This window comes from Nicotiana attenuata, unplaced genomic scaffold (genome assembly GCF_001879085.1).
Source record: "Nicotiana attenuata strain UT unplaced genomic scaffold, NIATTr2, whole genome shotgun sequence".
Taxonomy (NCBI): domain Eukaryota; kingdom Viridiplantae; phylum Streptophyta; class Magnoliopsida; order Solanales; family Solanaceae; genus Nicotiana; species Nicotiana attenuata.
In genome coordinates this window covers 7,187-31,302 of record NW_017675404.1, presented here as the reverse complement: position 1 = coordinate 31,302, position 24,116 = coordinate 7,187, and the positions used below count along the sequence as shown (strand labels likewise).

The 24,116-nt window shown below is 39.8% G+C and overlaps 2 protein-coding genes and 1 long non-coding RNA gene across 3 annotated transcripts; 1 reads left to right on the top strand and 2 right to left on the bottom strand.

The window, feature by feature from the left end:
• Nucleotides 1-12,365: 12,365 nt before the first annotated feature.
• LOC109220041 lies at nt 12,366-15,280 on the top strand. Its single transcript, XR_002067031.1, has 4 exons — nt 12,366-12,532; nt 13,918-14,003; nt 14,364-14,402; nt 15,062-15,280. It is a non-coding gene; the product is annotated as an uncharacterized LOC109220041 (long non-coding RNA).
• Nucleotides 15,281-16,514: 1,234 nt separating this feature from the next.
• LOC109220040 (bidirectional sugar transporter SWEET14-like) lies at nt 16,515-18,855 on the bottom strand. The gene is made up of 6 exons (XM_019384500.1): nt 18,727-18,855; nt 18,124-18,160; nt 17,814-18,024; nt 17,549-17,710; nt 17,324-17,443; nt 16,515-16,988 (listed from the first exon to the last, which is right to left on the bottom strand). The coding sequence occupies exons 1-6, from the start codon at nt 18,764-18,766 to the stop codon at nt 16,743-16,745; spliced, it is 816 nt and encodes a 271-aa protein (XP_019240045.1). The 5' UTR covers nt 18,767-18,855; the 3' UTR covers nt 16,515-16,742.
• Nucleotides 18,856-23,478: 4,623 nt separating this feature from the next.
• Nucleotides 23,479-24,116, bottom strand: LOC109220039. Its single transcript, XM_019384498.1, has 3 exons — nt 23,982-24,116; nt 23,576-23,852; nt 23,479-23,492 (listed from the first exon to the last, which is right to left on the bottom strand). Exons 1-3 carry the CDS (start codon nt 24,114-24,116, stop codon nt 23,479-23,481), a joined length of 426 nt encoding a protein of 141 aa, XP_019240043.1.

The following is a 24,116-nucleotide window of genomic DNA, read 5'->3' as shown; positions in this document are numbered from 1 at the left end:
CCCCCCCTCCCCCCCCCCCCCCGAATAAGAATAAGCATTGTCCTCAATGCTTAACAAAAATTAGAATAAGGAAGGGTAGAGAGTTAAGAGAACTCCCTATGTGGTGTCAGTGTGCATGGCATCATCAGCACCCTCGAGATCCTCCAACTGGATCTCATCATCCTCCGGTTGGGGAATAATGGGGTTGGTGAACATCTGAAGCACCTCCTCAGCAGTGTGGGCAGCAAGATCTGGCTCCTCAGACTGGCCAGCTGCTGCCTCTGATGCCTCAGGTACTGATTGTGCTGTTGGTGCTGCTGGTGCTGACTCCATCAGCAGATCAAGTAGTATATCCCTAGCGGATGCTATCTTGGCCACTTCTTTTCAAAATTTATCCACTGATTTCTTCGAAGCCTGAGATTTCTGCATCTTCTTCACCTGTTTGCACAACTCCTTAACCATGTGCCACTAGAGTATCCATAATGGTCTGCTGGTTTACCAGAATCTTCTTCAATGTATCCTGCACTGACGGAGGTACCTGTGATGCTGCTTGGGCAGGAGACTGTGTTGCAACAGCACTGGAAATGTCAGACAACTTTGAAGTAACTGTCTGCATCCAAGTGTTGAGACTCGCCAATGTCAGGGAGACTCGCAGCGCAGTAAGTGTATATGTGGATGAGGCAGGCACTTGTACTGATGCAGATGGTCTAGAAGATGGCGGTGGTGGCATGTCAGCTGTCTCGGTGGAATGACCGGCTGTTGTGGAAGGCATGGCAGCTGTAGAAAGCTCAGCACTTGAATCTGTAACCACCACCATTGGCTCATCAGACTGGCCACCGGTGGTAGTTTCTTTACCCTTGAACTTTGGGTTCCCCGGTCCTTGCAAAGAGTACCATGAGAAGGGCTTTTTGGCCCGTACCTATGTATCAAATCTCCTCAGCTCCACCTTGGCATCCTTAAGGTATTCAGTGAGGGTGTTTGGATATGGATAGGAGCTTTCACCTTTTCGGACAACCACTGACATGTTGGCCGACATGATGGCACCCATATTGATTGGGTACCCGGCCATAATAGATGCCACCAGAACTGCTCGGGGAAGTGGAAGATTGTTCTCATTCCTGCTCGGGTCCATCCGGCTGCACACAAAAGTTTGCCACCCTTTTGCTTTAAAATTGAGGGTGTTCCGTGAAATGGAAACTCCCACTGTGATCCACGGTGGTGGTGGTCCTGGAGCTGCCAAGATCTCTGCTAGCCAAGGACGAGTTGCATCACCCATTGAAAGCTTTTCCATATGCTGGACTGCCTCTACATCCTCGAATCCTATGTAAGCGTTCAGAGTGCATTGATCGAATCGGACCTTCAAATTCCTCACCTTTGTCACTTTGGTACCTTTCTTGATGTGTGCCACATTGGCATAAAATTCACGTACCAAGTGCTTATTGGCATCCATAACACTCTAGGTGAACCACATCCACCCCTTGTGCTCCCTGAACTGCCTAAGGACATTTGGATTGTATTTATCCAAGTCCTTCAATAAGAATTGTCGCTCAAGTGTGAGCGTTCTCTGGGACCACCATTCTCTGAACCTTGTGAAGGGTGTCAAGCTCACAAATCTATCTTCCCATATCTCCTTCTTCTTCGACCTCTCCAGGCCGCCCACTCTAGTGTCACCTCCTCTACCATCATCAGGAGCATCATCATCATCATCAACGGGGATAGGTGTTGTGGGGGCATGTGAGGAAGAGGGCTCAGAATCTTGGCTACCCTCTTCCGAACCCTCAGAAGAACTAGCAGAGGAGGAGGGTTCATCTCTCAATTGTAGTCTACCCGAAAACTGTTTGGGTTGAGATTGTGCATCGGGTTGTGCTTGCACAGAGTTGCCCTCTGAGGCTTCCCTAGACGGGAGATATTCACTAGATTCTGAGGGTTCAAGGACTCTGTTGGCAGTTGCCTTCTTGTTTATTGCTTTCTGTACTGAGAGCGGGAGGTTGCCCCTGCCTCGGCCTCGGGAGGGTTCACCCCTCCCTTTAGAAGTATTACCTCTACCTCGTGATTGAATCATTTTCTGCAATACAAAGTACATAGGTCAGTTACAGTTCAAAAAAGTGTTAACAGATGTAGCAAAATAGTGTTCAAAAGAGACAGTGCGGACCGCACAAAAGTGAGTGCGGCCACAGACTGCCATGTGCGGACCGCACAATTTTGAGTGCGGCCGCACAATCCAGGTTCAGACTACTGGTTCTCTGATCTTTCAAAGTGCGGTCGCGGACATTTTTACGCGGCCGCACAATTTTTCTGCGGACTGCACAATTTTGAGTGCGATCAGCACTTTTCATGCATTACATTTTTCCCTAACTCAAGATCTGCGGACCACACAATTTTGTGTGCGGCCGCACAATATGAAATCACACAGCACTGACTTTTTGTTTTGCAATTTGTACACAATTTAGACATGGTATTTTCAAATAAACACGATACATGTTTACCCAGCCCCCAATGAGTGCATATGATATTACCCACATAATTTTAAGCACACATGAAGAACATTTGACATTTTAGGCCTAAAAATAACTATTCTGCTAAAGAACAAAAACTAAGAAAAATTGAAAAATCTAAACATGAATTGAACACAGTGATGAAGAATGCAGGGAAGAATCTAGACTGATGAAATGAGTGTGGAGTGTGAAACAATTTGTGTGCACTGTGCTTGCTTAGGTCTCAAGATCTAAGAGTGTGTGAAGTTGTAAATAGTGCTGTGAGGACCTATTTATAGGTTGAACGAATTAGGTCAAAAATGCAGCTGAGTGCGGCCGAACAATTTTTGAGTGTGGTCCGCACTCTTTACCTGAGCCTAGCTGAAGCGCTGTGGTCTTCACAAAAATGAGTGCGGCTGCAGAAATTTATGCGGACCGCACAATTTCAAGTGCGGCCGCAGAATGGCCATTTCTCTCCTATTTAAAACTTCCGAGAGTTGCATTTTTTGGGTCTCCAGTTGTGCGGCCGCACAACAAATTGTGCGGCCGTAGATTCCTCTTTGCTGTAGCATACAAAATTTTGTGGTCCACACAATAAATGTGTGGTCCGCACTTTTTCAACACTTAGCCATTTTTCTGGGCACAGTCCCTGCAAAGCACACTCATTCATGCATACACTTCATAACTAGTTAGCACAAAACAAAACCTATCTAAGAAGAAGAAAAAGAAAAAGAAAAAGACACATGGGTTGCCTTCCAAGAAGCACCTGATTTAACGTCGCGACACGACGTAGATTACCAATCATTTTAAATGAAGAACCGCCACCATGTGGCCATCATCAACTTTTCCAAGATAGTGCTTCACCCGGTATCCATTGACTCTAAACACTTCATCATGCTTATTTTTCAAGTCCAATGCTCAATGATGACACACCAACAACTTCAAACGGGCCACTCTATTTTGACTTCAACTTTCCCAGAAATATCCGTAACTGGAATTGAACAATAACACAAGATCAGCTTCTTTAACCTCCTTATTCCGAATGTACTTGTAATGGAGGTACTTCATCTTCTCCTTATATAAGGATGAACTTGTATATGCATGGTACCGGAAATCATCTAGCTCATTCAATTGTGTCACCCTTAAGTTGGCGGCAACATCCCATTCAAGGATCAACTTCTTCAAAGCCCACATGGCCTTATGCTCAAGTTCCACTGGAAGAGGGAAAGCTTTATCGAACACCAATCGATATGGAGACATCCCAATCGGTCTTTTGTAAGCCGTCCTATAAGCCCATAAAGTATCATCAAGTTTTCTTGACCAATCCGTCTGGTTGGCATTCACTGTCTTTGACAAAATACTCTTGATCTCCCGATTGGAGACTTCCACTTGTTCGCTTGCTTGAGGGTGATAGGGGGTCGAGACTTTGTGAGTGACACCATACTTGGTGAGTAAGATATCAAAAGCCTTATTGCAAAAATGCGAACCCCCATCACTTATGATAGCCCTTAGAGTACAAAATCTAGTAAAGATGCTCTTCTTCAAAAATGCCACCACACTCCTCGCTTCATTGTTGGGAAAAGCAACAGCCTCAAGCCATTTAGACACATAATCAACCGCGACTAGAATGTAGGTGTTTCCGCAAGAGCTCACAAATGGACCCATGAAATCAATACCCCACACATCGAAAATATCTATCTCCGAAATGGTGGTGAGAGGCATTTCATTTTTCTTTGATATTCCACCGGCCCGTTGGCATTCATCACAACGCTTGAAAAGCTGGCTAGCGTCCTTGTAGACAGTAGGCCAATAGAATCCACAAATCAACACTTTTGTCGCCGTTCTAGCTCCACCATGGTGACCACCATATGGTGAAGAGTGGCAAGCCTCAAGAATTTCCACTTGTTCCTCCTCCGGCACACACCTTCGAATCACATCATCCGTACAAATCTGGAAGAGGTATGGTTTATTCCAATAATAGTCAAGGCAATACCGTTTGAGCTTCTTCCTTTGGTTTGAAGAGAACTCTTTCGGTACAATGCCACTCACAAGATAATTTGCTAAATCGGTGAACCATGGCATCTCGGTCATTGAAATTGCTAGAAGTTGCTCGTTAGGGAAGGAATCATTGATCTCAAGGTCGTCATGTGGCCTCCCCTCCTCCTCCAATCGAGACAAGTGGTCCGCCACTTGATTTTCACTACCTTTGCGATCTTGGATCTATAGATCGAACTCTTGCAATAGAAGCACCCACCGCATTAACCTCACCTTTGAATCCTTCTTGCTTATTAAGTACCGAAGCACCACATGATTGGTGTGGACAATGACCTTTGTACCCATCAAGTACGGGCAGAACTTCTCCATAGCAGAGACAATAGCAAGGAGCTCTTTTTCGGTCACCGTGTAATTGACTTGGGCATCATTCATGGTTTTACTAGCATAGTAGACCGGATGGAAGATTTTGTTGATTCGTTGCCCCAAAACTGCTCCAACCGCCACATCACTTGCGTCACATATGAGCTCGAAAGGCAAGATCCAATCCGGTGCGGTAATAATAGGAGTAGTAGTCAACTTGAACTTAAGAAATTCGAATGCCTTCATGCAATCTTCGTTGAAATGGAACTTGGCATCCTTCTCTAAAAGTTTACACAAGGGGTTCACCACTTTGGAAAAATCCTTGATGAAACGGCGACAGAACCCCGCATGACCCAATAAACTCTTCACTCCCTTCACGGATGTAGGGGAGGAAGTTTAGAAATCACCTCTATTTTGGCCTTGTCGACTTTAATACCATTCTTTGAAATTTTGTGGCCAAGGACAATGCCTTCCTCGACCATGAAGTGACATTTCTCCCGATTCAATACCAAGTTCGTCTCTTCACATCTTGCCAAGACATTATCCAAATTTTTCAAGCAATCATCAAAAGAATCCCCAACTACTGAGAAGTCATCCATGAAGACTTCAAGAAAATCCTCCACCATGTCCGTAAAGATTGTCATCATACACCTTTAAAAAGTCATCGGTGCATTGCATAACCCAAATGGCATCCTTGAGAATGAAAAAGTACCATAAGAACATGTGAAAGTAGTTTTCTCTTGATCCTCCGGAGCAATAAGAATTTGATTGTAGCCGAAATACCCATCGAGGAAACAATAGAAATGTCATGGGCGGCTTTCCAGCCATGCCCCATGACCCCTTGGGCGCGCCCCGTGGCGTCCTAGCGAACCTCCCAATGCCTAGCGCCACGGACGGCCCCGTGGTCTTGGCCGCGCCAAGTGACAAGCGCGCTGGTGCCTCTGTCGCCCCACCGATATCCCTCGCGAGCGCCATGCCGCAGGCAGAAGCCAACAGCGCCGCGCGCGCAGACCGTGATGCCAAAGACACTGCTGCTGACAACGGGCCTGCTGCTGCCTTATAGAAAACTAAGTCATTTTCATTGTAAATATAGAGTAGTTTATTTCATGCACTTTCCATTATGTTTCTCTAGCTTAATTAGGTCTACTCCTGTAACTTTGGTTTATTTTTTTTAAGTACTATTAGGGGGGATCAAGCAATCAAAACTTTCTAGCAAGCAAGCAATTCTCTGTACTGGTGTCTCTCCCCCTCGACACCGCGTTGCTTTTCTATAATAGCTTTCATTAATGCAATCAAGCTTTCTTTCATTCTGAATTCTCATTTCTGTTCTCTCAATTGCTCTTGACATTGGTTTTCCCGTACGGCACTGACAATCTCGTCTGGCGTACGGAGGGGACCTCAGTTGGCGGACAGCAACTGGACTGACATTAGTTGCCTAGCCGTACGTCGCCCTTCCAAGGAATCTCAGGAAGGCGCCGCGTATCAGAAAGCACGTCCGGCCAACCTATCAAGCATTTGATCAAGGAAGGGAAGTGGGAAATGATCTTTCCTTGTGACTTTATTGAGCTTGCGATAGTCCATACGCGCTCTCCACTCGGTCACCGTTCTTGTAGGAATCAACTCGTTCTTATCATTGGTAACCACAATCATGCCCCCTTTCTTTGGGACACATTGCACCGGAGAAGTCCACGAACTATCGGAAATGGGGTAAACAACCCCGGCATCCAACCACTTGATTACCTCCTTCTTGACCACCTCTTGCATTGCTTCATTTAGCCTTCTTTGATGTTCAATGGAGGGTTTGGCACCCTCTTCCAAAATAATCTTGTGCATGCAAAAGGCGGGGCTGATGCCCTGAATATCCACCAATGTCCATCCTATAGCTCTCTTCCTCCTTTGTAGCACCTCCAATGTGGACTCTACCTGCATGTTAGTCAAACAAGAGGAAAGAACAACCGGTAAAGTTGAGGAAAGGCCAAGGACTTCATACCTGAGATGTGGAAGCAATGGCTTTAACTCCAAAGTGGGAGGCTCTCGATTGAGGGCTTTGTTGGAGGAGTCTTCCGGTTTTCAAGATCCAAGGATAACTTGCGGGGTTCATAAGTGTACGACCCCATTCCTTGCAATGCATTCATACATTCCACATAGCTTTCTTTCTCCTCCTCATCATCAAGGTTGAGCAAAACGGCTTCCAATGTATCCTCAATATTCATTGTGGCACTAGCATCATCAATAATCACATCGGTCACCAAGTCCACGAACAAACAAACTTCATCGATATTCGGTTGCCTCATAGATTTGCACACATGGAAGACCACCATTTCATCACCCACCTGGAAGGTAAGCTCACCGGCTTCCACGTCAACAAGATCCTTTCCCGTAGCAAGGAAAGGTCTACCCAAGATAATAGGCACCTCATAGTCCACTTCACAATCAAGAATTACAAAGTCCGTCGGGAGGATGAACTTGTCAACACGAACCAACACATCATCAATAATACCCAAAGGTCTCTTCATTGTACGATATGCCATTTGTAACCTCATGGATGTGGGTCTTGGTTGCCCAATTCCCAAAGTTTTGAAAACCGAATAGGGCATCAAGTTGATACTCGCCCCAAGATCACATAAAGCTTTGGCAAAGTCGGCACTCCCAATTGTACATGGGATTGTGAAAGCGCCCGTATCTTCCAATTTAGGAGCCATTGAGTGCACAATTGCACTCACTTGATGTGTCATCTTTATAGTCTCACAATTCATCGACCTCTTCTTTGTCACCAAGTCCTTCATGAACTTTGCATATCCCAGCATTTGTTCCAAGGCCTCAACCAACGGCGCATTAATAGACAAACTCTTCATCATGTCAATGAACTTTTTGAATTGGTTCTCGCCATTCTGCTTGGCAAGCCTTTGAGGATATGGAGAGGAGGCCTTGGCATTGGTGCCTTATCCTTTGGCACTACCGGTTCTGGTATGTCAACAATGTGCTCCCTAGATGGGTTCACTTCTTCTTGAGTCTCCTCCACATTGTCTTCAATATCAATTTGCACCTCATCATTTGCTTGCACTTCATTGCTTGGCATCTCGTCTTCTTGAACCAATTGTTCATCTTCCACAATTTTCTTTTGACTTGAGGTGGTTGCATCCCCACCTTTTCCACTCCTTTTAGTCACGGCCATGGCATGTCCCATTTTGTTCCCACCCTTCGGGTTCACCATCGTATCAATTGGTAGTGCCCCATTAGGACGAGTGTTCAAAGCTTGCGAGTTTGGCCCAATTGAACTTCCAAATTGCGAATTGAAGTGTTGTGAGAGGATAATTGAGCATCGGAGTAGGCATTCTTCTCCATCATTTGTTTAAAAATGTTCTCAGTTTGTCCCATATCATTGTTGGAAGAACTTGGACCTTGAGAAGGATAAGGAGGCGGGTTGCTCGATTGTTGAAACATTGGGGTCTTTGAAAACCCGACCCCCGGTTGTTGTTGTTGTTCCACCCTCCTTGATTGTTACCTCCCCAATAGCCTTGATTATTACCACTCCAATTGCCTTTGTTATTTGACCATTCTAATTTCCTTGATTGTTTTGATTGTTCCAATTCCCTTGGGTTGTTTTGATTGTTCCAACTACCTTAATTGCTTGAATTCTAATTTCCTTGATTTACTTGTGGTCCCCATTGTTGTTGATTTGGGCCATGATTGTTGTTTCTTTTCCCTTGGAAGTTGTTCACATATTGAACATCCTCTTCTTGTTCATTATATTGTTTATCTTGATCAAACCCACTATCATCTTGCACATAATTTTACAACCTGGTTTTGCACTTGAGGGCCTTTTTTTCCTTCTCTTGTTTACCATCATACTAACTTCCTCCATTGCATTTACTTTCTTGGGACCTTGCACTTGTTGAAGTTGAGCTTTGGCTAGTTGATTCATTATGGTGGTCAACTCGGTAATTGCTTGCCCGTGATCATGTAATTCTTTATGCAAGTGAATTACATTTGGACGCCTTGAGGAACGTTTGCTCTACTTTGCCATGCCGATGACGTATCTGCCATTTTGTCAAGAATCTCACAAGCTTCCGCATACGGCGTTGTCAAGAAATTTCCACCAGCAAGTTGGTTGACCACACATTGATTGGTAGTATTGATCCCCCAATAGAAAGTTTGTTGAATCATAGCCTCCGTCATATCATTGTTCGGGCACTCTTTCACCATAGTACGGCACCTCTCCCATATCTCATGAAAAGGCTAATTTGGTTCTTGTTTGAAAGCTAGAATCTCATCCCTAAGCGTTGCCATATGCCAGGGAGAAAAGAACTTGGAAATGAATTTTCTCGGTCAATTCATCCCATGTATGGATAGAATGATTTGGCAACCTCTCTAACCAATCCAAAGCCTTCCCCCATAGAGAGAAAGGGAATAGCCTCAATCTTAAAGCATCCTTAGAGACGTTTGTCTGTTTAATCCCCCAGCAAGTGTCAACAAACCCTTTCAAGTGCTTATACACATTTTGATTCGGAGCCCCGGTGAAGAATCCCCGTTGTTCCAACAACGTAAGCATAACATTTGTGATTTGAAAATTTTCTGCCCTAATGCGGGGCGGGACTATGGCACTTGCATATCCTTCATTTGGCAACACCCAGTGTGCCGCCGCTCTTGGAGGAGGTGGGGGTGGAACGGGAACACTATCTTGAGGCGGGCGGCCTCGTCTATTTGCTTGAGGTTCAAGAGGAACCTCATCAACTTGGTCACCATCTCTGTCATTCCTCAATGACACGTTTCCAAGAGGATCATTGTTGTTGAGAGCCATTGTATCACCTACAATTGTTTCACAAAAAGATTAGTAACCCGGAAGGAAAGGATGAAAAATCAAACACAAAACCAAATATATAGCTAAATCCGTTTTTAGCTCCCTGACAAAGGCGCCAAAAATTGATGTCGCCCAAGTTCAAACCTTAAATTTGGGTTGTGAAGCGGCCGATGCAATTATAATTACCCAACTAGGAGTCGGACAAACGGCTACAAACTTTTAGATGTTCAAACTTCACCAAAATTTGACAAAAATAAACTATTTATACCCAGCTAAAATTATCGGATAAAATTGCCCGTGTGGAGGTTCTGCGGCCGCACAATTCTGTATGCGGTCTGCACTTTGAAGCTGGCTTGATAGGATGGACATTTGCGGCCGCACAATTCTGGGTTGCGGCCGCACTTCTTCAGATTCTGCAGACCGCACATTTCTGAGTGCAGCCGCACTCTTGAACTTGAGCTTGACATGAGAGACTTCTGCGGACCGCACATTTCTGAGTGCGGCCGCACTTTTGAATTATGCGGCCGCACAATAATGGTGTGGTCCACACTTCTTCATGACTCAGAATCCATCTCTCTGAACCTCATCTTCTGCGGTCGCACAATAATTGTGCGGTCTGCACTTTGCAAAGGAAATCTGTCAGATTCTTCTTGGTCTGCGGCCGCACTCAATATTGTGCAGTCCGCACTCAATATTGTGCGGTCCGCATCTTGCTCTTTTTGCTTTGTTTTAATCCTTGTCCAAAATTACTCCTTCTTGAGATGATTTTCATCTCTTTGACTCATATTCCAACACTCTTGCAAGTAAGCACATTCCATCAATTTTCGGGAATACCTTTAGGCAATTTTGAGCTAAAATGAAAGTAAAAGGGTGCAACTAAGTAGTCAAAATCCCTATTTATCAGTCATGATATACTGAGGCATTATAATAGGAGAACCTCTCCAAGGTGCTTGAGGAAAATAGACTTAAGGAAGGCTTATGACATAGTAAGTTCGGAATTCCTACATGAAGTGTTGATAGGATTTGGCTTCCCAGAAAGGTTCACACATTTGATCATGACCTGTGTGACTTCCCCTAAGGTTACAGTAAAAGTCAATGGTTTAAGCTATGGCTACTTTGAAGGTAAACGAGGACTAAGGCAAGGCGACCCCATATCCCCTCTGATGTTTGTCCTAGTAATGAAATACCTGTCTAGAACCCTTAAAAGCATGAGTGACTTACCAGACTTCAAATACCATGTTATGTGTAAGCAACTCAAATTAACTCACTTTATTTTTGCTGATGACCTAATGATTTTCTGTAAAGGTGATGTAGGATCAGTGAGAAGGGTCATGGAAGCTTTGACACATTTCAGCAAAGTCTCTAGTTTAGTTGCTAACATGGAGAAATCCAATATCTTTATGGCTGGTGTTGATGACCAGCTAAAGGAGCAACTACTAGCAATAACAGGATTTTCGTAGGGGTCTTTTCCCATTAGATACCTTGGCCTGCCACTGTCCCTAAAGAAATGGAGTAAAATAGAGTGTTATCAGTTGATAGAGAAGATTACTAGTCCAATCAACTACACATACTCCAAATAGTTTTCATACGCAGGAAGACTTCAGGTGAGCAGGAAGACTTCAGGTGATTAATGCAGTGTTATTCTCAATCCACAGCTTCTGGGATTCCATCTTTATATTGCCACAGAGTGTGCTAAAGGAAGTAGATAGCAAATGCAGGGACTACCTTTGGGGTAGTTCAGAGGAAAAGAGGAAAATATCACTTGTCTCCCGGGAAAAACACTATTGGCCAAAGAAGTATGGAGGCTTAAACATAAAAGGATGTAAGAACTAGAATATAGCATCCGTTGGAAAGCTAATATGTCAATTGGTGGAGAATAAAGCTTCACTTTAGGTGAATTGGGTGAAATGGCATATATATGAAAACAAAGGCAAACATATGGGCACACAAAGCTCCTCATGACTGCAGCTGGTATTGGAAAAAAAACTCAATTCCTTGAAAGAAGACATGAAGGAATGGTATGATTAGGGGAGATACAAACTCACTTCTAATGGTAACTACTCTATAACAAGTAGTTATAATGCTATCATTAGAAGTCATAATCGACTAGCAAACACTAAGCACATTTTGAATGCAATAGCACAACCAAAGCATAGATTTATCACATGGTTAGATGTTCAAGGAAGATTACTCACAAAGGAGAGATTACAAAAACCGCATGTTCCTGTAGAGGACTCTAGTTGCTGCTTATGTGATGACCAGACAAATGAGACAGTTCAACACTTGTTTGTTGACTGTACTAGAACCCAAGACATCAGGAAAGGTCTTCTAAATTTGTTGGGATTGCACGTGCAAGCTGGAGAGTGCAGCAAGTACTAGATGAAATCAACAGAAAGCATTGGAAGAGATTCAAAAAGGAGGTGGCAGCTGCATTATGGCCGGCCTATTACAACGTATTCAACAGCAATGGCTGTATAACAGTTGCAATAGATTATCTATGGAAACGGTTACAACCGTTGCATTAGCCTTTCTACCCTACTGGGACAGTTCCAAGAAAAAACTGTTACAATAGTACAATAACCGTTGCAATAGATCAATCTATGGCAACGATACAGTAACCGTTCCAATTTATTCAACTGTGGCAACGGTCATTTGGAATATTAGGCTATTGCGACGGTTTCATTAAATATTGTCCCTCTTTTAATTTTATTAAACTCGATTTTACCTTCTTTTTTACCCCGTACCTAGTCCTTTTCCTTATTCCTCTAATTCGTCTCTTAAACTTAGAACATATCCATTCCCTTCTCTTATCCTCAACCTTCGAACCCTAACCCCTTCGGCGAGTCACAATGCAGTCCGTCAAGGCTCCAGCAAAGCCTACCGAATTGCTTCTCCAGTATACAGAGCTCACGCATAGCCTAGGGTAAGTAATTTAACGGTAGCGAAAAAGATTTAGCATTTGACTCCTCTGTATTCTTACCAGTTGATGTGAGACCACAAAGTTCTTTGTGCTTGGGTAAGTTATCAATATTGTTTTGAATTTTTTCTCCTGCAATTCTACCTAATTTAGTACCCTAACTGGGTGGGTGAAAAGAGTAATTAGGATTTTTCAAGTATATCATCTTATTAGGGGTTCCCGATATATACTCCAAGCAAAATCATACACTTTATTTGCAAGCTTGTATGCTTGATTGAAGTTCACTCTTGAGCTTTTAGAATTTATGATATTGTTTCTGCTTGGTTACTACCCTTTGAGCTATTTTAATATAGAGAAGTTGTAGAGTAATTGGTTATAGTTTCAAGGATTAATTAATAGCAATACCCAGGAGTAAAATGTTAGTAGCCTGCTAAATTAAATATTCTAGAATTTTGAGGGGACATATGTTACATATGTGCTTTAAACAGTGTTAGAATTTCTGTGCTCAGAAGATGTTAGAAAATATTTCACAATAAACACCTTTGAGTGTCCCAAACAAATATAGATGCAATTTACTGGAAAGGCTAATTGTATCTCTTGAATTTTGTTTGAATTAATATTGCCTTCTCTCATTTGTATGAAGAGATAAATATTTATGCATTGCACAAACAAGCATCAACTTAACAATTAATCTGGTAGATATAGCAATGATAGGCTTTAGTAGTTGTCGTTTATGAGGTAGAAGTTTCGAAGCTTATTATGTTGTAAAGGAATATGATAGCATGGCTCAGCTAGTAAATTTTAGTCTTCTCCATTTCTTATAATCTATGGCCTCCCAGCTTCTGATACTTTCTTCAGTTATGTTTATGTGTCACTGTTGGTGACTTTGATCCTATTACTCTGTCCATTTCACTTTTATTAGTTAGTTCTAAATTGATTATCTGCTAAAAGCTATGATTTAATTGATTATGAGCTCTTTGAAGAAATCTATAAACTGGCTTGTTTGTGAATCTTTATGACACTATTAAGAAAGTTTTACAAAATTGGACTTGTTTTCTTGAAGAGCTTCCTCTAAAACATGTTCCAAGTGACAGTAAGTTGTTTGTCATTTGATTGTGTCAATAATTGTGCTATTGGACTTATTTTTCTTTTCTCTAATACATTCTTAATGTGTGAATGAAATATACCTAAAAAAAGGGCAGCCCGGTGCACTAAGCTCCCGCTATGCGCGAAATATATCTGTTTTGGTTAATTATATAAAGACATTTGTATACGGTAATCACTTACTCTTTTATAAATTGAAGCAATATCCTTTTTCAAGTCTTTTTTCTTGCTTTGTATTCACACACTATTACCAGATTTACTTTGGTTTCTTTTTACTCTACATTAAGGTAACAGTGATGCAACAACTGCATTTGTAAATGATGGCATTTATTTGGAGAAGTATGTCCAAGATCCTAGGCAAATTGAATTTCAGGTATTGTTGTACCTTATTTTATTTGCCATTAGAATTTGACGCCTCATAGATGTTGGACATTACATCTTACTCGTACTCATGAGCTGTTGTCTATGGTTTTTTATACATACGAATGTCTAAGTTATGGATTTATGTTTTTCTTTATTTAACACATTTACATATTCATTTTTCTTCCAATGCTAGAACTGTAATGAGCCTTCGAATATTGTATTCTTGCTAATATTTAGGTACAGAAATGTCTGCGTCAAGTCTCGAATTTTATACAGAAGATAAAGCTTGCAGTCAACTCAATTTTAGATTAGCTTTTAATTTTAAGGGGCCTAATTAGTGGTTTCCTTCTTCTTCTTTTTCCTATTGCAGGAATCTCCAAACTTCAGCTCAAATGGTAGAAAAAATACTGTAAGTAGTACTAAACTAAGTGCTGAAATATTCATTAAGGTTTTGATGTCACAGGAAATTAGATAATGTGGTTTGTTGTTTGATCAAGTAGATAAGGCTTTTTATTTACATTCTAATAATATTCAAATTTGTTATTCAATTTGTCGAATGAGTAATTCCAAGTTTTGTGATCAACACATGCTAAATTATTGAAAATTTTGAGACCTAGGAATATCTATTTCACAGTTTAAAGGAGCTGATATCAGTGTCTTAAATTTTTTCCAAGGGAATGAGTATGGTGTTTGAAAACCTATCTTTTATTATACTCATTATGCTTTAGGTGATTTGCTTAGTTAGAACCCCAAGGTTTATATATATGATATTAGCTCAAGTCTAGGTAGCTCTGCTCAAGTGTAGGTAGAATTCTGCTTGAAATGGTGTTCTAGAGTGCAAGTGAAAGAAAAAATTGAACATGTCTTTTCATAGTGTACTAAGTTTTGGGTTTGAACACTGGAATCTTATGTCATTACCTACGCTAGAAAATTCATCGGTGATTTGGCTTTTTGATTTGAGAATCTATGAGGTTGGGTATGAAACTACTAACTATCTGAGTTCTTTTAATTATTGCTATGTAATTAAATGCCCTAAAGATTGACATTTTTTGTTTCATGATTTTGTAGGTGAAGCATCAAATGAAAGGGTAGACGAGCAGTGAAGACCATACTTAGGAGTATTGGTTGATCGTTTCTAGACGTTTAGATATTCTAGGAATTTTTTGTTTAGAACTCTGTAAACTTATATATGAAAACTCTTGAATTGTCAAACGATAGTGTATGTTTTGCTTTTATTTATTTATGGATAATGCTAGTACTAGTTAAATATTTTGGAATATATTTTTATTAATGTGTAGTTTCTTTTTGCGATTTATATAAATTTGAGAGTATTATATTTTGTTATGTAGGTAACAATTATTTTAATAACCATCAAATTGTTGCAATGACCTAAAATCCGTTGCCATAGCTCCTAACGATTGTTGCCACAGCTCCTAATAACTGTTGCCATAGCATTACAAACCCTTCCAATAGGGGTATCGCGACGGTTTGAGAACCGTCCTATATGAGTAAATAACCGTTGCAATTGTAGGCCTATGACGACGCCCCAGAAACCGTTGCAACAGATTTGCCTATGGTAACGTTTAACAACCGTCGCAAGAAACCGTTGCAATAAATCTATTTGCACGGGATCTGATGGAACGCCTCTAAAACCGTTGCAAAAGGTCTATTGCAACGGTTTTACTATCTACTGCAACAGTTTTCAAACCGTTGCCATAGGCCTTTTTCTGGTAGTATGGGAAGCCATGATATATCATATCTGGAGAGTTAGAAATAGGAAATTGTTTGAAAGAGTAACTGTACATACAGAGTTGATAGTTACACAAATTAAGAAGGATATAGTCGAGAGGATAGATTTGTTTTCACACCCAAAGAGAGCACAAAGATGTAGGATTTTTACTCAAAGATTACTTTGTAACTAGTAAATCCAAGACCTAACTCTACTGTTAGAGAGGACTTAGGTGCTTTGTAGGTGTATTGTTTAATTGTTGTTATTAATGGTAATATTCACAATTGTTACCAAAAAAATAGTGTATAATAGGAGGAAGGGGTCTACTAATTGTATTTTTTCCCATAGTCCCTTCCTTTCACTGTAGGAAAGACACCACAAAGGTAAGGTTTATGTCCCTCTCGGTTGTACCTTTTTGTTAATATAGTCGACGAGGTAGGGATCCGAATCAAACCCCCCAACACCACCTGAGATGAAAGCCCGGGTGATTGGCTTATTATTAAAAACTAAAAAAAGGTTCTAAAGGATTAATACGTGAACTATTCAAATAAACTGTGCTAGCTCATAAGAAGATACAGTTTAGTGATTTATCTTTAATTGGTTTTGCCCTAAACTTATTGACTTACACTGAAATTCGGTGTATCAGTAGTTAGGTGCATTTTCCAGGTAAAAAATCTAATTGCAATTAAAATAAAAAATCATGAAATAACAGAATAAACAACTACTACGGAGTAATATATATACGAAATAAAGTTATATATATGTAAACTCATACATGATATTGATAGGAGTTTCAGAGATACTTCTGAAAATGCAACTCCCAGAGGGATCTCTAAATCCCAAAATACTTACAATCACTAGGGTGCAAAAGTTAGAAATAAAGAGTTTACACGAGATTGACTTATAGATACAATAGAGTTGAGGCCCACTTTTTAATGGAATTAAGAAAACCTTGCATAAAGGGCTTCCAATTAGCTTAGTAGCAGCTTCCAATATTTATTGTCTTGCTTTTAAAGTCTTTTACACGGGAGATTTGATTGGGGCATCTTCAAGATTTTTACCATCGTCTTTAGCCTCTCCATTTTCACTGCCCATGGATGGTAAACTAACTGGATAAACCTCAGAATTAACTTTTGTAGGCAACTCCTCCAGCTTCACAACAGTGGGTAGTTTCTTCTCTTGTGCCTCATTTGGCTTGGCGTTTCTGTATATTCCATACAATACCATTTGCAGCACCCCTAGTATCATTCCCGCAATGTTTGGTACCTGTTTTTTTTAATTATGTGGGGAACCAAACATTAGGTACATCATAGTATTGTTAACATGGACGCTATCAGTATAATTTAACTAGTTCTGCTTGTTATAACGTCAGTACTTATTATTATGGACGGTTACATGTTTTAGGTGGCCTTATTCTCTTATATTGTTAGTGAATAAAAGTAGCAATAAAAATTTATGTTGATATATTTACTATAGTTTGGTACCCTGTTTATATGTTTGGTATTGTACTTTTATCTATTTAGTAACATGACCACAAACTATCTTACTTTATACTGTTCCATAGTAGGCATAAAAGTTAAAGAGAGCGATAATATAATTACCGTGACATAGATGTCTCTCAAAAGTAAACCGTACAAAAACCACATTACAGCACTAAGTGTAAGGGTTAATGACAAGTTAAATGGCATGAACTCCACACTTTTGGTCCGTATTACCTGCCCCTGCAATTTTACCATAATTAAATAGCGTTAGTGAGAGTTGTCTAGGGATTAAACACCTATTAATCAGAAATTAAATAATCGAAGAATTAAACTGTTTTAGGTTACCATAATGCTTAGAGGTGCTACAAACACACTAATAGAAAACGCCATGCAAATCCATCCAATAACTTCAGCTCGTTTTGCTCCTTTGCATAAAATTTGAGTAAGGAAAAAAATCAACCCAAAGCCACCGAAATTCAACAATAGAACAAGTCTCAATGTTTGCATCTGCAAAACCATTCCAAATTTCATAATCCACCAAACTATGTAACAATAACTATAACGAAATTAATACTATAATCTATAAGTACGAAATTAAAGTTGTATATACCCTTGTTTTTTTTGTCGCATAAGCAAAATAAATAGCAACATAAATAGTCTCCACAATGCAGCCAAAGGAGTTGATGGTGATGATAAGGGTTTCATTTGTCTTAACCATTGCATAGTAAACCCAAAGCATTGAACTAAATAATGCAACAACATACGGCACCGATTGAAACCCTTCGGCTGATTTCTTTTTAACGATCTCATAAAATGTAGGTCTGCGAATCAAATGTTAAAAAAGAAAATTAATTTTTAGTTGTTGGTAAGAAAAAAAAATAAAGCTTACGTCTAATTTTGATTTTGGAGAGAAAACTTACACTGGCGATATAAACACCATGAAGGAGATTATGTTACCTGCAACATTGTCAGGATGGACAGGCATTAATTACTTCTCAACAATTTCTTTTTCTTTTTTTATTTCTCAAACAAATTTATTCTAGTTTCATGCATGTAATTAATATTATCTTTTTCCTTTTCCGAAAGATATTCTTCCTCCTACTGGAATGTAAGAACATATTAAAGAAAACAAAAATAAAAAGTATTGAAAGTTTACTATTGAAGGTTTTGGCTGAAAGTTTTTGTAGCCTAGGAGATTGTAAGAAAACTTACACTGTAGTTTTCAAAAGCAGTAGCGTCAACTTGCTTGAAAAGAGTAAAAGGCACATAAAAATATAAGTGAATGCTGTGAAAATTAGGGGAAGGATATGGCCGGTGGCGGAGCCAGTAGCCACCTTATAGGAAAGGGTTCACGGGAAAAATTTACACTGAGTAGATAGGTAAAAAAAAATTATATGTATATATACGATGTATTGACTCCCCTTAATTTCCTGGTATGTTTATTTTTATATATTTTGACACCTCTAAACGAAAATTCTAGCTCCGCCACTGGATATGGCTACTAGATAAGCTAGAAAGTTTACCCAAAATGCCAAAGGCGAAGATCAAAGGATGGTTTGCCATGTCCTCAGGTTTTTCTTCTTCTCCTCCTCTGAAATTAAGGCAGAAAAGCTAGGGTAAGATAGAGTAAAATCTAAGGTTACCCAAGCTCTCCTGTTGATATAAAACAACAGTTGCTGTCACATATTTATAGTGAAGGCTTGGAATGTTTACTACATGAGTTTATGCATATGTGGCATGCAATAGTTACTTTAGCACTACAAATGCTTAGGGATGGATGCAGTGTTAAGGTGCCGAGTTCCTATGAATCTAATAATTTTTTATGCGGAGTATAAATATTTCGGAAAAGGCCCAAAAATGTCCCTAAATTATGTTATATAGCTCAGTTATGCCCTCCGTTAGTAAACTGGGCCAAAAAAGTCCTCCCTGTTAGCACAATGGCCCATTAATACCCTTCAACCTAACGGCTCCTTCCATCAGCATTTAATATCCTACATGGCATCCAAATAAGCCATTTAATATCCTACATGGCATCCACATAAGCCATTTAATATCCTACATGGCAGCCACATAAGCGGGCTATTTCATAAACCCGCTTCAGTTCCCATTTCCAAACAAATATCAAAGAAAGGCCGTAAACCCCCATTTCCAAACAATTTCTGGTACTCATTCTTCCATGGCGATTTGTTTGGAGGTGATGATAAAATCGAGCAAGGTGAACTGGACCACAAATTAAAGATCAACGGAAGATATTCAGGTAATTTTCCCTTCTATTTACTGGGTCTTTGTCTCGAACCAACTCAACCCGCTTCAGTTCCCATTTCCCTTCTAGGGTTTTGACATGTTCTGGTATTTTGGACCTTTTTCGTCTAGTGTATAGTGTTTGCATGTGGGGCTGGTACTCTTTTTGTTTGGTATCTTTGTTGTTTCCTTATGTGGTGTCAATTTGTGCCCTAGATGTACTTTGTCTTTGGCTGCAAGTGTCATTTTCACATATTTTATTATAGTGTGGTAGGGTTGGGTTGTTGAAATCGACAGAACCATGTGCATTTCTTCTTAAAGACTGTTTTTTTTCTTGCTTTCCACTGTTGAAATCGACAAAACATGTATAGACCGTGTGCTTTTTCTATTAAAGTGTGTGCTTTATTCTTTTCACTATATTATATGCAATAATTTATTGTATGTTCAATATTTTATTGTCAAAGTTGTTAAATTATTCATGTGGGCCCTCTAAGTTTTCTTCTGTGTTTATATTATAGATATTTCAATATGGGGGACCACGAAGAGCCAATTTCAGGTCAATATCAGTGTGAATTAGGTACTGATTGTGAATCGGATAGTGATAAAAGTTCAGAGTATGGTTCAGATGCTAGTGAATATGATTTTGAAGAATTAGAGTCACTTAGGATGCAAAAGGGTAAAGAAGTTAATGATAAGCTCAGTCACTACAAAGAGCTTGATAAGTCTATGACATTTAAGGACCTGGAAGAGGCCAAAAAAGTCATGAACTTCTATGCTATTGCAAATTCCATACCTTTGAAGCTTAAAAAAAGTGATAAAATAAGAGTAAGGTACAGATGTGTTGTAGGCTGCCTTTTTGAATGCCTCATCTCTGAAGATAAGAAGGGTCCTGGCTTTAAGATGAAAACATTGAAGACAGAGCACAACTGTGAAGATGCATTTGAGAATCCTAGAGCCAAAACAAAAACTTTAGCTGAATATTTCAGGAGTAAGGTGCAGAATAACCCCAAGTACAAGATAAAGGATATGAAACTAGATTTGAAAAATTAATTTTCATTGAATGTACATAACTCCACATTGAAAAGGGCTAAGAGGATGGCACTTCAGCAACTGCAAGGAAGCTTTTTAGATGACTATAACAGATTAGAAGCATATGCAAATGAGATTAGGGAGAGCAATCCCGGTAGTGGTGTGGTTATCAATTTATCAAAAGATGCCATGGCTGAAGGTAAAAGGAGATTTCTTAGAATGTACATATGCTTCAATGCAATGAAGTTGGGGTTCAAACAAGGGTTGAGACCATTCATTGGACTAGATGGGACTTTCTTAAAGGGTCATTGCAAAGGGCAATTATTGGTGGCTGTTGCACAAGATTGTCAGAATCATTTCTATCCCTTGGCTTGGGCTGTAGTTGATAAGGAAAACACCTTGACATGGACATGGTTTCTGGAGCTGCTGAAGCACTCATTGAATCTGAAAGATGGAACCAGTATTACCTTTATGTCTGATATGCAAAAGGTACAACTTATAATTTTGTTTAACTGACTATTCCCGTTATTTTTAAGTTATTATATAGTTAATTCTGTTTAAATTTACATGTGCAAGGTCTGTTGGAAGCAGTAAGAACTGTCCTCCCTCTCTCAAATCATAGGTTTTGTGTGAGGCATATTGAAGCCAACTGGAGTAAGAGGATCAGAATTTCAGGAAAGATGAAGAAATACCTATGGTGGTCTGCTTGGAGCACTTATGAGGAGGACTTTAAAGATCAACTAAAGAATCTTGGTGAATTGTCTGTTGATGCTGCCAAGGAGTTGCTTAGGTATCCACCACAGAATTGGTGTAGGTCCTACTTTGATACATTGTGCAAAAATCAGATGGTGGACAACAATTTTACAGAGTCCTTCAACTCTTGGATCTTAGAAGCAAGAGGCAAGCCTATCCTGAAGATGCTTGAGGATATTAGAATCAAGGTCATGAACAGGTTGAGAGAGAAGGAAGAAGAAGCTAGAACATGGGGAGGTGAGTTTAGTCCTAACTGCATGAAGTTGTATGCTGCTTATTTGAAGATAGCCAACTTATGTACTGTTCATTTCAATAGTGAAACTGGTTATGAGGTTTCTGAGGGTGGTGATAGACATACAGTGAACCTAGTGGAGAAAAAATGCACTTGTAGATCCTGGCAGTTGACTGGCATCCCATGCCCTCATACCATCAGGGCACTAAAATACAAGAAAGAGGATCCAATGACTGAAATTAGTTGGTGGCACAGCAAGGAAGCTTACCTGATGACATATAGGGCTAAGTTGATGCCTGTTAGAGGTGAAAAGTTCTGGAAAGTTTTACCAGAACATGCTATGGACCCTCCTCCACTTGCCAAAACTGTTGGAAGACCAAAAGTCAAAAGAAATAGGGAGAAAGATGAGGCTAACAAGAGACAAGGAGATTGGGCTGCATCAAGAAGGGGAACTAGAATGACATGCAGCATTTGTGGTGAACTGGACCACAATTCAAGGACATGCAAGGTACTTGCTTCTTAACTTATTATCTTTCTTCTTATATAATTGTAGTTATTCTTAATTTAATAGAAAGTTTTTCTTTTTAATAGGTTGGTGGTGAAGGAAATGTTGAGGATGTTAGTTGTTCAGCCCCTCAACCAACACAAGAAGGTGAACGTGAAAGTGAATTTATGTTCATGCCTACACCAAGAGTACCAATACAACAAGAAGAACCCTTTGGTGATGATAGTGAGCATGAAAGTGACCATGCTTTAATGCCTAAGATTATTTCTGAAGATCAAACACGACTACTGATGAGGCAGCAATAATTGGCCTCAGTAGGGACAAGAGTTATCTCTTTCAAAGGAGATCATACTGGTGTCAGTTATTCCGTTGATCTTCCTTACTCACCTACTAAGCTCACTTGGAAAGGCAAAGAAGCTGGGACTGGAAATCAATTGGAAGTGGCAAGACAAAAGAAAGTCGGGAAGTTGAAGTGTAGGAAACTCAATGGGAACTCACAAATCTAGGAATCTTGGTTATTATATGTAGTTGCAAATCTGTAAACTCACAGAAGCCTTTTGTTTTGATATTTTGTTTGGTACAACAGTGCTGTTTGGTTTATGTTTAGTTGCAAATATTACAGCAGTGCTGTTTGGTTTATGTTTAGTTGCAAATATTACAACAGTGCTGTTTGGTTTTGTAGTTATTTTGTAAACATGTTTTGATGGCTGGACAGTGTTGTTTTGTATCAACAGTTAACTAAAATTTTAATGCAGTGCTGTTTCTGTTAGCAGCAGTAAATTAAGATTACATCAGTGCTGTTTATTTTGATATTTTGCTGGACAGTGGGTTGATGTGTATTGCATATGGTCGAGACTTAGTTTGCTGGATAGTGTTAGTTTGCACAGCAGTGTTGGTCGAGACTTAGCCATATTTGGTAGACTAGAGTATTTGCCTACTGTTGCGGGAAATAGATGCATCCAATCCTAAGCAACTTCTGTTGTGTCACAATCTCTACTATAAGAGCAAGGCACCAGCTTAAATACAACAAATGTGTAACAGTACCTCTTCAGTGCAAGCATAAAGCTGCATATGATTGTGGTTGGCGTATGCTAATTGAAATTGCATTTGAACCTTGTAGTCTCATTAAGTCAAAATGGATTTCTATTTTACTCCAGTTTTTATGTCAAAAATGATTCCTTCAAAGCTCCATAAAAGAAGGTGAATTCAGATGGCATTGCTCATCTAGTTTGTTGCTGCAATAACATGTATTGAGCAGCATTATGCCATTTTCAATCATTTATGTCATTTTCATATGACTTTCTCGACCAGCAACACATGTGGAATATATAACCACCTCTTTTTAAGAAGAAGACCAAGAGAACATACCAAAATCAATAATAATTGCACCAAAATTAAAGACAACACCATAGATTAACTTCATCATATTACAGACTACTAAACATACATAGTTTAATTTCATCACCCCTATAACTAAACCAAAATACTACAAAAATACATTAAAACAACATACATTCACTTCATCATCCCTACGACAACCAAAGCAAATAATCTAGCCCATGAAACCAAAAAATGATATTTCTCATCTTCTTCACTTTGACCTCTAACTTACTAGCTTTTTCAGCTTTCACAAGTTGAAATTGCTCCATTTCGTCAAGCTTCGTCTTCAAAGTATGCCTTTCAACCATCGTAACATCTTCCATTTCATCAAACAAGTTCTTAGATCCCCTTTGAACCATCGTAGCTTGTTCCATAAGGTAAACTTTATTCCTCAAATTGTTCCTCTCAACCTTAGCAGCATCAAGTTTAGTTTTTAAATCTTTGATCACCATCACCGCTCGACGAGGGAGCTCTTCGTCAATCCATTCAAAATACCCGCAAGAACTAACCTACACCATTATTAGAAATTACAGCAATTCTGATTTTGTACATAAACAATAAAAATCAAGAACGACCTAACTCGACAAAAGAAGATGAATCCCATAAATCGACCAAAATAAAATAAATTCAAAACTAACCTTGGATCTTGGACATTTGTAGAACCTTCTCCCAGCATTGGCATCTGACCAAGCTGTCAAATATTGCGCAATCAATCCGCATTGACACCTTCTTGCATATTGAATTTCATGCGCATTCACAGATAAGTCAGACAT